General features: G+C 42.7%; 1 protein-coding gene across 4 annotated transcripts in view; it reads right to left on the bottom strand.

The window, feature by feature from the left end:
- Window positions 1–18,226, bottom strand: part of ETS1 (ETS proto-oncogene 1, transcription factor) — a 126,922-nt gene that overhangs the window by 38,295 nt on the left and 70,401 nt on the right. The window contains exon 2 of one of the 4 annotated variants that reach the window (XM_079104129.1): window positions 1,544–1,645. The exons of the other annotated variants lie outside the window; for them this stretch is intronic. Within the exon in view, the coding sequence (XP_078960255.1) occupies window positions 1,544–1,645 (102 nt within the window). The remainder of the gene's footprint in view (window positions 1–1,543; window positions 1,646–18,226) is intronic. 4 annotated transcript variants of the gene reach the window in all.

Consider the following 18,226-nt stretch of genomic DNA (forward strand, 5'->3'; position numbering starts at 1 on the left):
CCAGTTAAAATTTCATCTCATACACACATGTACACACCACAATGAAGAATTACAAAGCTAATCCCAGGCAACATGTGATTTCACTAATAATTTATTTTCAGATTGATTGTTTGACATAACAGAGGATCACAATATCAAAGCTTGCAAGAGGATGATATACTCAAGGACAGAGAAAACAGCTTCAAATTACTTCCCCTAGTGCTTACATTGATTCTATATTTATTGGCCCATTTGGATCACAGAACTTCTGTTAAAGTCACACTATCATGATCCAGAAGTTGACAAAGTTGGATCAGAAAGGGATGATTTCTAATGAAGATGGTAGCTGGTCCCTTTGACTCCTACATCCTGCGTACAGAAGGCTTCAGGGAATATTCTTCCTAGTGGACCATATTCTCATGGACTTTCAACCCTAACTAGGAACATACAAAAAAGAAAAGAAAAAAAAAAAAAAAATACTGGAGATTTGGCAAGTACCAAAAGGACAACTTCAAAGTACCATAGGGCTATGGCAAAGTTTCCTAGAACAAGCCCCAGTGTAGGCAACAAGGTCCCTTTACTCCTTCAGACCAAAATGGCTGTGGCCATAGGAACTGATAGCAATGGCTCCAGAGTTGATTGTCTTTGTGAAGTTGCTGTTGGCCTCCAAGAGGACGTACCTAATAAAGAGATTCATGATCTCACCACCCTCTGTCATTCATGAAAAAATGGAGGGGAAGTAGAGTAGCAGGAGCCAGGGTCTTCCTACTCCTCCACTAGAGGCACTAGAAGCCTGGCAGGCAGGACTTCCATCCAAAGGAGTTAATATAATCCACAATGCTTCTGGCTGAGGTTAATGTAAAGAAGGGAGAGAAGCGTCCTTCCTCAGTCCCTGGCTTGGTTTTCGTAAATGTAATGATGTGACAAAGTGATGGAGGACAAGCAGAAGTCTTGTCTCAACAATAACTAAACAAGAAATGGCTCAGTGACCTTGCTTGGGGTTACCCATCCAACCAAACAGTCCGTCATTGTCCCCAACGACAGGATGCCATGATACCTGCAATGGACTCCTTTATCAATTAGGGAAACATACACCTGGTTGCCTGCCCAACACCCTCTAAAGCATTGGCCAACAGACACCACTCCAAAGAGAAGAGAAGTGGCACAGAAAATCCTCAATTCACCCTCCAAGGACCTGAATGCCCAAAAATGGGAGCCGGTCTCAAATTACAGCCAATGCACACAGCACTAGGGAATGCACGCTGTTTGGGTACAATGTGCCAACTCTGAGGTAGATGCCTCTTCACACAGGGAAGCTGCCCTAGGACAAAAGAGATGGTTTATTACCGGACAGAGCATGCTCCAAACTTCACCATGAAGCCAGCCCTGGGTCCTGCAGCAGGGCCTAAGAAAGAAGCCTGCAGAGACAGCCAGGCACTTTGAACATCTGTAGGAAGTGACCTCAGACTTTTCCCTCCTTCCCTTCAGCCACCCCCTGCCCCATCCCCCAAAAGGAGTTTTAACACATTATTACCACTGAAGTCCTGAGAATTTGGTGACTCACCAGACACACACATGGTTCCAATGAGCCCTTGACCATTACATGGTAGGGAAGCAGGAAAAACAAATGAAAGCAGTTGTAATTCGGCAGCGTCGGGGTTCAGACCTGCCAGACAAAAGGGATTGCAGGCATGTTCCCAAATTCGTTCAGGCACCTGACATGCAAAAGCTATTTTTAATCACTGGATTTATTTCTTTCCTAGCCCCTCCACCATCCTCCAGCTCAGCAAACGTACTGGAAGGCAGAGCACAGCCCAAATCAACTCCAGGTGTTCAGGGAAACCCAGAAAGGCTCTTCCGTTCCAGGATCAGAGCCAGCAAGCAGAACCACCCCCTGGGTCCTGCATTTAAATTTTCTCTTTGTGTTCCTTAGATCAGTTCAAATTTCCCACCCAAAACATTGGGTAAATGGCCTGAAAGTGAGGAAATATTTGAATGAAGGTGCCCTGCTAAAAAAAAGTAAAAATAAAAAACTTCTTAATATGTGTTATCTCTTGCAGTTTTGTCAAATGAAGGTACATTAGACAGTCTCAAAGCTCCTGAGGTGCAGCTTGCTTTCATTCTGTACCATGTTCTACCTGCCTTTCAATGAGGATTACATGAAAAGCATGTGAAAATGCCAAGGCCTAATACATAGTAGATGCTCAATAAATTATTGGTGGCTTGCTTTAGCATCTTATAAAATATTACTGAAAAAATATATGATTGGATTACCTAATGCTTAGAGACAACAAGGAAAAGGATGTGACAATTCCCCCAGGTACAGTTAAACAACTGAGAAAATGAGCATAATGGAGGGAAAAAAAAAAATCACATTCTAAAATACAAGTGGAAATTGAAATCATCTAAAACTGGCTCTTTCTTTTTCATTGGATTAATTTCATACCTATTCTGCATCCTTCAATCTGCTAAGGGGGAAATCCTTTTTCAGGCAATTATCTGAAATATGTTTGCCATGAAATTTCACAGCTACATGAATCCAATGGGTCTTTGGTCTTAAAAAAAAATTCTATCAATATGGCACAAAATCAAAGTGTAATTTTGCGTTCAAAACCCTTTTCTCTACATTTGGAATTTGCCAAAACTCAAGTTGCATTTTTACCATAGTCATTTATGGACCGTTAGATTAATGACACTCTCATAAATCCCCAGCACCAGGAAAAAATTAAAAAAAAGAAAGACAGGAAGAATTGAAATAAGGAAGGAAAAGAGAGAGAGTTAAAGAATAACTCAGTTTTGGATAATCATTCAAACCCCATACAGAGTGCTTCACATGTTTCAAATCATTTCCTACATACAGGATTACACTTGACTCTCACCAAATAATTTATTTTTATAAGTCCTAAATGTTCCAGAACAGTATGATTTCTTCGTCATAAAAACCACAGAGCCACAGTCTCCATATCACTAAAGAGAAAGTGGGAGCATGGCCCTTTCCTGCAGCTTTGCAGCCAGCCATACTGCTTCCTATTGGTTCTTCCCATAATGCACTTGTGTGTGTGCCCACGCATATTCTAGGGATGTAACTCAGGGCCTCCAATATGCTCGGCAAACACTCTACCACTGAGCTACACTCCCAGCCCTTACAATTCTGAATGAGGGAAATCCCGCCTTGCCCTCAACTAAAATACAACAGGGTCAGGCTTTTGGTATTGACATGACTTAGAATAACCACACCTGAGAACATGGAAAACATTTGATATCCCACATCTTCCTATTATCCCAGCTTCTCCTAGGAGTGTGTGAAGCTTCCACCTCTAAGATCCTGAAGATGCCAGTTAATTTGGGATAACCAGTTTATTTTAATTTCACTTATTCCCTCCTGTACTTATCATTAGGACTATCTGGATAGAATTTTTCACTTAAGAAAGCATTTTCTCCAATAGTTTAGTGTGTCCCTCAAAACAACCGAGTTTAACATAACCTCCTCCCCACAAGCAAGGAAACTGAGGTTTGCAACCGTCACTTTAGTGATTTACCCAAGAAGATTAAACGGCAAAGCAATGTGCCAGGACTTAAATCCAGATCTTCAGACATGAAAGTTGAGTATTTCTTCTCTGTGGTGACTTGCAGAGTTAAGAACAGGGGAAGCAGAAATGATGGGACACAAGAACATTTCTTCTCATTTTCACTACAGAAAAAGTTCTTTCTGCAGAGGGAAGAGCCTCCATCCTAAGACTTTCTGCAGACAGCAGCACGGCACAGAATCACAGGCACTACTACACATCTTACCCAGCACTGGCCTGCTCCAGCCTCGGCTCAGGGCCCACTTGGCACTGGTCTGGGGGCAATGAAGACATGGCCAAGAGGGGTCCTTGAGAATCACCAGGAAGGCTGGGCTGGGCAAGGTAGAGGATCAGGAGGTTTCTCAATGGGCAAAGGAAAAATCTGGGCAAACAAATGGAGTGGAGCCCATTTATTTAGGCTGGAAGAGGTGAAGTTTTTCTGCACTTTTGAACTGTTTTCTCAAGGCCTGCCTCTCCCTCCCACGCAGGAAACAAACACTGAGACCGGCCTCTTTCCAGCGAGTACTCCAGTGGCTCAGAGCTAGCCTGGGAAGGGCAGAAGGAAGAGGGGCTTCAGAGAAAGGAGAGAGGAGCTGGGTGCCATGGGGCCATGGCCACAGAAGGAGGGGCCCCAGGCAGGACCTGGGAAGAGAAAGAAGGGGAAGAGCTGGCAGAGAAGGAGATGCAAAAAGAAAGAAAGAGGAGAGCAGAGGAAGGAAATATTAGAAAAATTTTAACCGGAATTAAAAGAAAAGGCAAGCTGGGGACAGGCTGGGATGGGCAGCGACTTACTCTCAATTGATAAAGTTCAGAAAACATTTTTCCATAAGTTTTGAAAGGAAATTCTCTCCCCACTCTCTTATTTATTTATACATTATATAAATACATTTTTAAACCAAAAAAGGACTGTCTTTCCAATGGGAAAAAGCCTTGTTTGAGATGAAAGCCAGTCTTCAAAAACCCCTCAGAGGAAGCTGAAACCCCACATGTCTTGGTGCTACAGAAAGAAAAACAAAGTGGACATTCTTCCTAGTTCTAAGGCTTTTTTATGCAGATGTGTTTTTCTTTTAATAAATAAATCTGGACAGAGAAGGAAAATGCACACTCATACACATTCACACAGCACGACTGTCTGTTTTCAACCCAGAGAAACCATGACGAAAAATAAGAATAGCTAAGTCCATTTTCCCAGTGTAGGAGACAAAGATTCTCACTATGCCAGGCACCAGCAGGGAAGCAAAGCACATAACACATCCAGCCCACGCTGCCCAATTGACAAAGGAACGAGAGGTGATCCATGACATGGCAGAACCTGGGGAAACCCACCATCCATCCCCAAAAGCTGCCTCACCTCAGACATCCAGTTGCTCCCTACTCCAAGCCATTCCATTTCACTCATAAGCCACGACAATGATTAAAAAGTGATCCCTCACATTGGGTTAAATCTGCCTTCTTAGTTCTACCCATCGAACCCAGTTCTTCTGGCTGAAGACACATTGCAAATTTAATCTCTCTTATCTAAAAGTTTTTCAACTGCTCTCCTGTGTCATCCCCTCTGTCCAGGTTTTTAAATTCCCAGATTCCTCAAACTACTCGTGGTGACATGGTTTTTGGCCATCCACCCCCATCTAAAAGCATTTCTCTGTCCCTAAAGAGCTTCATAAGCATCTACAGACAAACATACTTCTCAAGTGCAAAATGAGACCAAGATGATCACTGTACCCCACAAGTTTTGGTCATGGAAGACCAGGACAACATTAACAGACACACCCCCAAAGTCACTCAAAGTACACTGCTACCCCTCTCCATATAAACTGATATGGAGCCAGTTCTGCACATATTGACTGGATTTTATTAATCTCAGAGTAGAGTTTTACATTTCTCCACGTTAAACTTCACCTCGTTTGCTTTGATCCATGTGCCCATGCCTAGAGACTTTTTGTGTCATGAATCCATCCTCATCCTATCATGTACCCATCTCAGCTTTGCACCAGCTGCAACTTACTAAGTATGTGTTCTGCATCCTTCTCTATTCTAAGCCCCTGATAAAAATGTTGAAAAGGCAATGACCAAGTACTGAGCCCCATAACATAACACCAAAGACCATGCATTACTTTGACACTGACACATTAATCAAGACCCTCTGGGTATAGTTGCTCAATGAGTTACAAATCCTCCTGACTTTACTATCATCAGAGCCACATATCTTCATCTTGACCACAAATATATCATGGAAAAACTGAGACAAAAGTATTACTGAAATCAAAAGATGAGGCCACGGTATTCAGCAGCTCTACAATGTGAAGTCAATTCCGGGCTTCAAGTTTCTCCCTAAACACCAAACGAATGCAAAGGCAGCAGATGGGAACGGCTGAGCTGAGATTCAGACTTCTACACAATACAGAAAAAAAGGAGAAAAGAGTGGAGAGACAGGAGAAAGAGAGAGACCGCAAGAGCATGCTGCAGCGAAGCAAAGCGTTGCTTCTAGAAACAATGGGCAGTTAGAGAACAATGGCTACAGACAAAGTGTTGGTCTATTTATATCTGCCACTGTGAGTCCCAGACAGGAGGAACTGGAAGTCTGCCCTGTATGCATAGCTCCAACTGGACCCCAGCTAGGAGGAAGATGAGGTCACCAAGAATGTTGCCTGCTTAGGAATGGGCTTCTTTTTTGCTCACACAGTTCCTGCTCAGCCTAAAGGATGTCTTTAGCCCAGTGAAGAAGTTTGCTTGCCCACTGCTACAGCATAGTCGTCCTGAGAAGGGTTGTTTCAGAAAGGCAGCTGCTGTTCTGCTGAGCTCAAAGCAATTAAGGCGTCTCTCTACAGAGGTCACAGGAAGGCAGAGATGCCAAGGACAAACCAACGAATCAATGGAGGTCAGTTCTATGGTTCCTGAGCCAACAGTCTTATCAGGTCTGTTAATTACACATGTTTAGGGACACCATAAAAGAGTTTTTCCATGGGAAAGTTCCCTCCTCACTTCTCTGGAGCTGAATAAAGAGGCCAAGAGTTGATATTCACAGATATGTTTGCAACGAATCTCAATGGAAGTCTCTTCTTTCCCTCATCTTCAGCCCCTGTAGATGGTTTCTCTAGTTTCTGGAATTTCACCTTTTGTTCCAACATGACTTTGGAGTGATAATCAATTTTAACCCTTCCCAACTGTGTTATTTACATTCTTAATTTTCCTGCAGGTTTACTCAAAAGGGCCATCAGTGGTCAGATTAGCCTGCAATAGACACCAAACTAAAAATGCAGAGTCTGGGCCCTGGAGAATGGCACAGAGAAAGAGACATAGGACCGAGTCCCTGCCAGGAGTCACCTCCTTCTTTCTGAGTGTCACCAAAGCTCATGGCATTAAAGCATGATAAACAGGGGGTGCAACAGCACCCCCTGGACCAGTCCACATTACAGCCATAAGAATTCTAAGTGCAAAGCTATAATCTCTCAAAAGCAAGAAATTCAGGAATTAATACTGATTCCCCTGCAGAGTGGCTTCAGCTTTCTACCAATGCCTCTGCCTTTCTGTCACTAACTTCCTTCCTTGTTCCTGGAAAACAATATTTGAGTGGGTAGAAAGGAGTCCTAAATAAGATAATTTTCCTCCTTTTTATTTAAATAGCTGGGGATATATTTCAGGGTGAATATGCCAGGTCTTGTTTCCATACTGAGAGGAAATTAGTGGCAAGCACTTAATGCCCTATAATTTAAAAGCTTCAAACAGAGCAGGTAAGGGTTAGACATCACTGGGGTCAACAGCTGACACTGGTTACATGGAAAGAACTAGGTTCCTTCCCTAATCCCACACTATCTTCATTATCTTCACAAGTACATGAGTCAAGGGGCTGGGGAAGTAGCTCAGTCGGTAGAGTGCTTGCCTTGTAAGCTCAAAGCCCTGGGTTCAATCCCCAGATCCCCAGCACCAAAAAAAAAAAAAAAAGTACATGAGTCAAGCATCTCAGGGTTCAGACCATGTGGAGGGTGCCCTAATAAACTTGAACTACTAAGATAAACGAGATAATATGCATGAGATGACAGCAAGCAAGCAAGCAAGCACTCCAGTATATCTTTCATTCTATGCAGATGGTAGAGACTGAAACTCAGATGAAGCACTGACCACCTAAAATACACCACACAGTAAAGATCCAAGTGGCTGCATGAGCCACATGACCTGGTTCAGTATTTCGTTCAAATACCGATTCTACTTCTCTCCACCCTTAACTCCCTACAGGCTAAATATTCAGTTCTTTCCAAGGGCCCTGCTGACTCATTCTAGTGTAATGTAAGACAGCCACATGGGAGCCACATGGTTGGAATGGAGAGAAGGCAAAGAGAGACACATTTCTACCCTGAAGCAAGGCTGACATCAGAGAAGATGCAAAAATTCCCAACCCAGAGCATGTTTGGCAAGTGCAGGAGACAGATTCCCTCTTCACCTATCACAGTCTTCAAAAAATTCCCATGCACCAGCAAAACGCACAAAAAACCAATGGCATGGCCCCAAACCAGAACATCTGGAGCTTACAGTCTCAAGCTTTACATATTCCACAATTTATGAAATAAAGGCCCCACTCAGTTCTGTAAACCCAAATGTGTGTCCCTAATGAGCCAGAAATCCTATTACTTTAAGGCACTTATGTAATAATTTCAGAGTCCGAGCTGAAGTTTCCAGAGCTACTAACGAGGCACTTAGGACCCAGAGATACCAAGTCTGAAGGGAGAATGGGTTACTCTCCCCAAACCATTAGGTTCACCACGAACCCTATCATCTGAGGCTACTCTATGGTTTATGCAGACCTACCTAATCTATAATTTTGGCCCCTATTTTCTTCAGCTTTGGCCTTTTTTATAGCTTGGAGCAGTAAGTACCACCCCATGTATTCTACTTCAGTGTTCACACGTTTCCTTGTCTCTGCTCCTCTGTCCTCCTCACTCTGGATATGTGCTGCATAAACCCTATCTGTAGCCAAAAAAGCAGAAAAGAAGAATGTACAGAATTTGTTGTAAAATTTTAACAACTCCTCAGAGGGAGGTCTCCCTCCTGGCAACCAGACACAATTATAAGATGAATGAAAAGAAAGCTGCTGGAAAGAAGGAGGAGCTGAGGTCTGTCATTGGTCGGGGTCCTACACTATTCCTGGAACTCAGAATGAGAAGGAACCTTAGACGTCATCTACTTAAAACATTTTCTTTTACTGATGGGGTAATGAAGCTCAGAGTTGACACCAATAGCCTTAGGTCACATAGTTACTAATTCTAGACCTTGTGACTCCCCGTCATTTTTTTCCTTCCTTTTCCCCCTTCTACACCACTGCTGTTTACTTACTGCCATGAATCGGGAGGGAAAGTGTCTTCCAGGTATGCATAACAGCTGGTTCATCATTCTTAATAAACACTATTCCTGTCCATTTCTTAAGAGCCACAGAGAGACAATTTATCTAAAGATCCAACAAATATTACAGGATTCAATGGACCCATGATGCTATCTGCTTCCACTGCTGGTTCTAAGTTTTGAGTAACAATGGTCACACTCTACTGTTGAAGACTTTCCTTCGAGCACATTCCTGCCGTATATAAGGAATCATAAAACAAGAAATCTATGAAACCCAACTTTAACTGCACAATACCACTATGGACACCAGTTCTGAAATGTGAAGGTGCTATCCCTGTCTATCCAGAAAAAGTAAAGATGAGCAGTTAATTTCAGGGACCTTTATCTAAAACTCACTGAATGGAGAACAGTAAGTCATGGTGTCATTTGATAGCTAACACTGCCATTCGAGCCCCGCTGGTGTTCCAAACAGGGTAACCAAAAAGGGATACAACAAACCCCAGTGACAAAGCCAAGACATAAAATCAAGGGCAAAGGTCTATGAATTGAACCTCTGTGTCTATGATGAAACTGTCTAACCCCCCAAAAAGCATGAAGGCCTGAAGCAATACAAGCAGTTACACTTCTAAATGCAAACTGTATATAGATAGCAGAGACCTAAAGCTTCAAGGAAGGACACACCTAGCCTTGACCTATTGTAGCCCACACAGATTTCTCCCTCTTCTTTTCACAATGGGTCTCTCCTAATGGCCCCAAACATACAGACTACAGCATTCTGGCAATCCCACTGCTGCCCCAAAGTCTCGCCCACACAGGCCCAGAACAGACAGCCTGGATGCTTCTTCCAGCAGCAAACCCAAGAGAGGCTGACAGGGTCGCCAGGCAAACCCAATCTCCAGATCAATGGACAAGACAGACCAATAGGTGGAGAGTAGAGGAAAAGGGATCAATGCAAGGGGCAGGCAGCCCAAGCCACTCTCCATCTGCCTGGGTCAGGTGGGAAAGGGAGAGACCAGGATGCAAAGCCCTCATCCGCTGCTAATAAATGGCTCTGCCTCATCAGGAAGCCATTAGGAAATTGCAGCCACCACAGCCCAAGCTCCCCGGACTGAACTGTCTGCATGCAGCTGGTGAAAGCGCTCATTATCTCCACCCAGCCCAGACATACACTGGCTCATTCCACCATGGAGTCCAACCAAGAGAGCAATCTCAATGCAGCCTGAGCTTGAGTGAGGAGGGAGAAGGAACTGAAAAGGTCCTTGGAGATGGGGAGATGCAGAGCTCACCCAGGTGTGTGTTCCAAGCTCTCATTGACAACAGGGGCCCACTTCCTCATTCCCTGATAGACAGCAGTTCTTTAATTCACGAAGAACTATGGACTGAGAGTGGGCATGGGGCTACTTTGGGGGTGATTAAAAGATACCAAAATTAGATGTGGGCAACGACTGTGAACAACTCTGAATGTACCAAAACTCACTGAACCCTGTATTTTAAAATGATGTATTTTTGTCCTGTGAATTTTATCTCAATTTAAATAACAATAAATTTTAAAAGAGAAGGATCTACTGACCCACCATGTAATGCAACAGGATCTGCTTGGTAACTGAGAGTCATGGACCCTTCATTTGGAGTTTCCCTTCTAGTGAACAAAACAAATGGCACCTTATTGCTCAAACAATAGCTATGTGCTCACAACCAGAGAGAAATACTACAATGATGGCTAATGTGAGAAGTTTTGCAATGGAGATTGAGGCAGGCGCTGGGTTTCAGAAGCACTGGAGGAGGTGCCAGGAAAGAGCCTGCTGATGGGGAGGGGAGATACACTGACAAGGACAGTGCCAACAATAGATGGATGACATTACGGAGAGGGGAAGACAGAGGATGAGCCACCCACACCTATCTCTGACACATGGAAATGCTTGACATGTTAGCTAGGCTATGCTCACTGCGACACTGGGAGCAGCTGGGCAAGGTCCACTTCCAGAGGCAGACACCTGGTGTCTGCAGCTTCTGGGACCACTTATGCTGAGAACTCAGAGGAAAGACCGAGGACTCCAAGAGACAAACAAAAACCCTTGCCCAAAGATGATTCCAGCAAAGGCCGCCCAAGCCCTCCTCCAAAGCAATCAACGTTTGCATTTTTACAAGGCTCACTGAGGAAAGAAGTATTCATTAGACTCTGGTTCTTGCTCCCTGGCTGGAGGTTTCTCTCCCAACCCCAGTAAGGTGACAGAGGCGGGGGCAGATAGAAGGTGAACCTCAAGCAAACAAACATAGGCACAAGATCCCCGGACGGGAACTCAAGAAGGCGTAGTCACAACACTGTGACGGCAAAGGATCTTTTTGGGAAATTCTTCTCCGAGAGGGATCTGTGAGTTCGGTCCCCTGGAATGCCCTGAAGCAGCTCTGATTGGTTCCCTGGCCCTGACTAAGATTGAGCAGGGCCCCACCCTCAGATGAGTAAACACAGGGAGGAGGAGGGAAGAGGAGCAGGAGGGGCAGGAACCAGAAAAGGCAAGTGCTGACTCTAGTTCAGGGAACAGACAAGATGAAATTCAGGGAAGTGTGTGTGTGTGTGTGTGTGTGTGTGTGTGTGTGTGTCAGAATTCAAGAAATAATTCTCTGAGCCTTACACACCACTCCAGTTGGGATCCAGCCCTGCCTTGGCAGCTGGCTCATTGCTTCTTTATAATATACTGAATTAGTCACTGGATTAGCAAGCACATTTACACACACTGGCGCACAGCTGTTTAAAGACACACGATCCCCTTTTCTAGGTGCCAGATTCTGGCTGTAAATCAACCACTGCAATCAGCAACTGGCAAACACCAGAAGTACACGGTTACTACAGATTTCTTTAGTTGCACGGCACTTTAGGAAGTCGGCTAGAGTGGACATAGTCTAACACACATGTAGGGGACAGGCCAGAGACCGGGCAAGAGAAGACAATGGGCTTGTTCCCATATTTTCGTATCTTATGGAGGTTGCCAAATGAATTTGTTGACCTGGACCTTCACTGTCCCTTTGAGGAGGGCAGTCTGGTTTAAGAAGTGACACCTGGGACAAGGGTAAGCCCCTTTCTGTGTCAGCAGTCTATGGTTTCCCCTCTTAAACCTTCCATGCTCAGGATACGTCTCAGGAAAGAAAGGATGCCAAGACAAAGAGGAGTACTTCATCAATGAAAATAATTTGGGGTCCTGATAACCATTCTAAGAAGCCACCACATTGAAGAGGCCAGGGTAAAGCCTGAAAATAACACTTTAGAGTTGGAAACTGACCCAAGCCCGAACTCAGGCATGGTAAGTACGTGTGAGAGGGATTGGAAAATCATGTAACTGGCCACAGGGACTGTTCTGGCCCACTTGGTTATGGGGGTGTCAAGTGGAAAATTTTCTGTAACCAGGTTAACGGTAACCACAATTTTAACAACCGCTGAAGTAATAACAGCATCAGCAGCAATGAACATTTGTACAGAATTTGGTGGCCTGCGAGATAATGATAATACTGTTGGTTGAGACCCTGTGGCAGTGAAGAAGGATTTTACAGGAATTATCTCTAATCCTTGAAAAAGTCCTGAAAGCTCTTTATTATTATCTCCATTTAAGTATTAGAAAAGCAAAGCTTAGGGAAGTTAAATAATTTTGAGGACAAATTAGTAAGCAGTAAGTCTGAATTCAAACCCAGGGCTGTCTTACTTGCCTCAAGTGAGGAATATTACTATAACCCACATCATAAAATGAGGTGATGTGATTCAGAAATGAAGATCATTGACGATAAAAAAAAAAAACACAAGTTTAAATCTTTTCCCTTTGACTTGGAGATATTCTCTACCAAATGGGAAAATGTGAATTTCTCTATACCGTAAGATTATGCTAAGAAATCTGTGGCATAAATAAGCCTACCTGAGAAATTAAAACAAGAATCAAGTACCAATTACTAAATGAGACAAATTACACTTAGACTCTGTCGGAACAGGAATTTGGGGAAGATTAACAAATATTGTGACTAGCTTGTGTAGGAGGAGCCTTGTGTGTATCTTGTACCAATTTTTGGAAATTCAAATATTATCTCCCTGGAATTGGTTAGCCTATAAAAGCACTGAAAATACTATTTTCTTACAAAGCAAGGCAGCTAAGGGCAACTGGAGATTTGCTTTATCTTTGTTCACTGCTCACTGCCTGCACCATGCCAGGAGGCAGAATATGCTGGGCAAAGTCCTGAGAGTCCAGGGCAAGTTTTCAGGGTCCTACCTCATTAAAAATTAAGTCACTGTCCACCCAGCACCCAAATCCTTTGGAGACTCTGTATCCAGCATGAAATTTCAAAGTTTTTCCACGGACCCACCCATCACAGAAGATAGAAAAACCACAAAGATCCCCTAAGAGAAACCTACTTAAATCCAGAAATAGGTGCTTTATTAAAAAAAAAAAAAAAAAAAATCTCCAGTTGAATCAGAGGTCGACTCTAGGTCCACCACGTAGATGTCGATTCATTCCATGTGTGTGTTTATTTTTCTACAAACATTCCTGCTGCATCAAGTGGCCTCGAGGCCTAGACTTGTGTCTCCAAATGTCCCCTCCCTGGAAAATTCTCAAGCACGGGTGGAGCCCTCTCTTCATTCCTCGATGTCCCAGTCTGGAAATGGGGTGCGGGGGGGCAAAGAACCTCCAAGTTTATTAAATTTAGTAAGCCACCTTTCATTTGTCTATCTCCTTTCATTTGTCCATGGTGCATTTTCAGATGTACCATGGAAATTACATGAACTATGTTTTTCTTTTTTTCTCCTTTCCCTCTACTACACATCTCTATGGTAAATATTTATAGATAAACTGAATATTTTCTTCCTCACCCTGATAAAAAATGAGGAGTCTGAAAGAGAACATACTGCACAGAACCAAGGCCTCTTACAAGAATGTTGTCAAGTTTTCTCTCAGAATAAGGTTCTAAGTAGGCAGGCCTTTACAATCAGGAAAGATTTAAGTTCATATTTATAACTTTGAAAGTGTATGACCCTGGGCAAATTATCTGAACCACTCTGAAATCAATTTTTACCTACAAAAATGAGGATTAAAACACCAACATTGTAGAATTATTTAAAGAAAGTAACTATTTCTATAAAGCATTTGGCACATAGTAGGTGCTCTGTAAGTATTAGCTTCACTTCTTTTACTCCTTGTACCTGCAACACAGCTACATATAGAGACCAAGAAAAAGCACCCAGCAGTTTTGAAGAACATTTGATTTCCATTAGGAGACAGAGAAGGTGTAATATTGAACTCTTGATCTATGTGAAATCAAGAATGCATTTCCTGTACACATGTGCATGATTCACCCATGGAGAGTTCTTATGTATTCAGCAACACCACTTTGTATCCCATCTCCCACTAATTTAATAATACTCTTTGTCTCACCAATGACTCCAGAGCACTTTTGAAATGTAAACTCATTATCTCTCCCACTCTCTCCCAAAGAAAGGCAACTCACTCACTGGAAGCAAACTCCTTCAAGAAGAATACAGAGACAATGCAGAGATGTGACGATCATCTGGTGTCTCAGAGTGAAAACAGACTCAGGTATTCTGATTCTTTCTCCAGACAACAGAAGGACATGGACGACCACCCATGCAGACCTGCTCAGTCAATAGCATAGAAAATGTTCAACCTGGCAAGAGCAAGATCAAGGACCCCTAGGCCTGACCCAAAGCTGTTCCAAATGGAGAGTACTAAGCCAGGAGCCTGAACTCCAGTTTAAGGAGACATACACTGTGGTCACTCTAGGATTTACTTTACAAGTGCTAAAATTTTCCTGGCAAGCATTAATAAAGTCCCACATTTTTAAAAAATGCCAAAATTAAAACTCTTCTCTGTATTTTCGCTACAATCAGATGTCCCACCCCCTACTTCCCATGGCCACCTTCTCCTCCCCAATAATCCAGAGGCACCCAAGGACACCACTGGTTACCTAGGATTTACACCCACTTGTAAGGAAATAGCAACATACCAAAGGAATACTTCCTGGGCTAACAACCTGTCATTTGGCTCTGGAATGCTCTGGTTTCTAGCATGACCAAAACTAGATAGGGGTGGGAGGGAAGCTTACTTTTATTGCTAGGAATGTAAGAACAACACATTGTGTTAAGGAGATAATCCAATACAACTTTGCTAAACTCTGGGTGTATAAATACATATACACACATATATGTGTTTGTATGTGTGTATATTTATACATTGTATCAGATTATATTATTTTAGTTGTATCAGATTATCTCCCTAATACAAGTGTGTGTGTGTGTGTGTGTGTGTGTGTGTGTGTGTGTGTTTTAAATCTTTTTAAATTAAAAAAAAAATGTATTCACATTTCTTTTTCTTGTTGGGGGTGTGTGTGTGTGTGTGTGTGTGTGTGTGTGTGTGTGTGTGTGGTGCTAGGGTTTGGACGCAAGGGTGTTCTACCACTGAGTTTCATCCTCAGCCCTTTTTATTTTGAGACAGGGTCTTGCTAAGTTACCAAGCTGGCCTGGAACTTGAAGTTCTCCCTGCCTTAGCCTCTGGAGTCACTGAGGTTACAAGTGTGTGCCACCACACCCATCCTCCTTTTCCTTCTTGAGAAGGAACTATCTTGCCATCCTAACATGGATATTGGTGCAACCTCTCTAGATCCTATGTGACTGGGGTTCATGCAACCTGCTTCATAGCTCAGCAGTCAGCCAACTGCATGGGACTCCTTAAGTACATATAAAGTATGCAGAGGAAAACTATCACCTGCAAAACAGGGAAGAGAATGCCTTGTTGACACTTCGACTTTACACTACTGTTGGTTACTATTAAAGTTCAAGTGAATGCACTCACTATTCATTAAAACAAAAATATATTGGAAATGGGCGTGTCTGGATGCAAATGTGAGGGCACTTGGTGAATTCTGGCGTCACATCTAACTTTGCCACTTCATTCCCATGCAACCTTGGGGAAGCAACTTGGCCTCCCTGCTCTGCACCTCCCTTATTTGTAAAATGTTGGTACCTTGATGGATTACTATGGGCTCAAATGTAGTAAAGGCACATGTCAAACACTACCTACTAGATTATAACCAAGTATTAAGATGAAATGGTAAGCAATATGTATAGCAGATCTTAGTATTTCACCCCGATTCAACAAACATCCAAATATTTCTTAAAGAATTCTTGGAAATTTCTTAGTAATTCTTAAGAATTCTTGGAAATATTTTAGAATTGGCTACAGCTGGGTTTGAATCTAAACTCCACTCCACAGCTTAGTGACCTTGGGCAAGTTGTTTAACCTGTTTCTTCATCTGTAAAATGGAATTATGCTTTATATCATGTATTAGAGTAAAATAAGGAGGTTCTTGGCACAAAGTTAGCATCCAATATCTAATAGAAAATAAAACACAACATGAAAAGAAAAGGTAAGTGAAAATGCACACCAGTATATAAAACTTTACCCTGGGGTCGACAGCCACTTTCCTTGTTTTTTCCCAAAAAGGTTGGCTTGCTGAATTTAGGTCCTTGCTTCTTGAAGAAAAGGGTAACTGTGACAGATCCTGCTCAAAATGTGGAAATAACTAAATAAAGTGAGATTTCAGACAGCAATGATGTGCAGGGAAAAGATACTTCCACTACCACAAGAGCGGCTTTTGAAAAGCAAGGCAGACTATGCTGACCACACCCAACACACAGTTAGTTGTAGCTTCCTGGAAGGCTGGGGAGCCAAAGCAGGTGCTATCTTGTCTGTCCCCGACTCTACCTTGTAGCCTGTGCTGCTCAAGGGTCAGCTGGTTACTGCCCAGGCACCATCCTGTGAACAGCCCAGCAAGCAGGCCCGGGCCTTTCCCTCTGCAAACAGGCAGCAGGGCCTTGACTCACTGGGTTTGTCAGGAAGAGGTGCTGAGGTGGCTCACAGCAGCACGCATTCCTGATGCAGGAGGGGACTGTTTCTCAACAGAGCAGAGCAACAAGAAGGGGCAGCTTAGATGAAATAAGCTCATTACTCAGACCACGTGCTCAGGTCTGATGGCACAAACGGAGTCCCCTTCACCTACAGGACCCCTAATACACATCTCCTTCCTCCAGCTTGGACCCCATGCTAGAGCTTCCTTCCACTGCCACAGTAGCAAAGCCTTACAGAGAAATGAAGCTGTTACATGTTGCAAGACCAAAAGGAAGGTGTGACGCTTGATCCAGTGTCACCCTGAGACTTGTTTCCCCAACAGTGGGCAAGACCTGCATCAATTCCTAAAACCTCTCCCTTCAGAAGTTGCCCTTCACAGAAGCACCCCCAGTTCCCCAAATGACTTGAGTTGTTATCAACAGAATTTAGCAAACTGCCCACTTCTTAAATGACAGTCAGTACTCTTTGCAAGCTTCAGTTATTTTAAATATAACCTAAAGTAAGAGCGTTAGACAAGTCATCTTTTCTAATTAATTTATTTGACTAACAAAGAAATGAGTGCCAGAAAAAAATAAATGAAATGGTTTATCCAAGATCACACAGATGATTGCAAAGTCATGGCCAGAATCGAAGCCCCCTGACCCTCCAGCTGGTGCTGGGCCCCCAAAGTGGACCCTCCATTCATTTTATACACAATATTTACTTTCTACTATTATCATGTGTGATTCCCTCTCAATGATGCAAAACAACATATGCACAGTGTATAGAATTAACTAAAATTTTAGGCAGGAAATAGCAAATAGGAAAAATGTATAAATATTAGAGTATAAAAGTATATCACATGAAATTTTTTTCCACTGAAAATTCTGTGATGAATTTCCAAAAAGGTATTTTAAAACTACTCAAGGACACATTTTTATTTTGAATGTGAATAACAAGTTACTCTTGTATAAAACTATAATTGTACAAAAAACAACATTAATTAAAACTGAACAGGTATAGTACCTATCACATAGTGAGAGTTCCTAAAGAATTCAAAAACTATATATCTACAAACACGCGGTTTAATAGATACCCTTGCCTGACCTAGATTATTTTCCATTTGTACCTTGACAATATGTACCTGCTTGATTCTGTCATGTTCTCTGAGGTTTAACGCTTTTCTGATAAACTGAGATAGAGGTTTTAACAACTAACAGTATGAGTGGGAGGAAAAGTAATGCAAAAAAAAAAAAAAATCACCTCTCTCATAAGCCTATTCAATAACACTGCTCTGTCCTTAAAAATCTCCCCACTTTCAAAGGCAAAAATCATCCTGAGATTCCACATGTTGCTACTTAAGTGGTCCTGGCCTTATACCTCCTTCCCTCTTTCTTTTCTACAACCAAGACTTTTCCTTCTGGTATATGTAAGCCTTTCTTTCATTCCAAACTTGAAGACTTCTCG

Source organism: Sciurus vulgaris (genome assembly GCF_902686455.1).
Source record: "Sciurus vulgaris genome assembly, chromosome: 11".
In the NCBI taxonomy this organism is placed as follows: domain Eukaryota; kingdom Metazoa; phylum Chordata; class Mammalia; order Rodentia; family Sciuridae; genus Sciurus; species Sciurus vulgaris.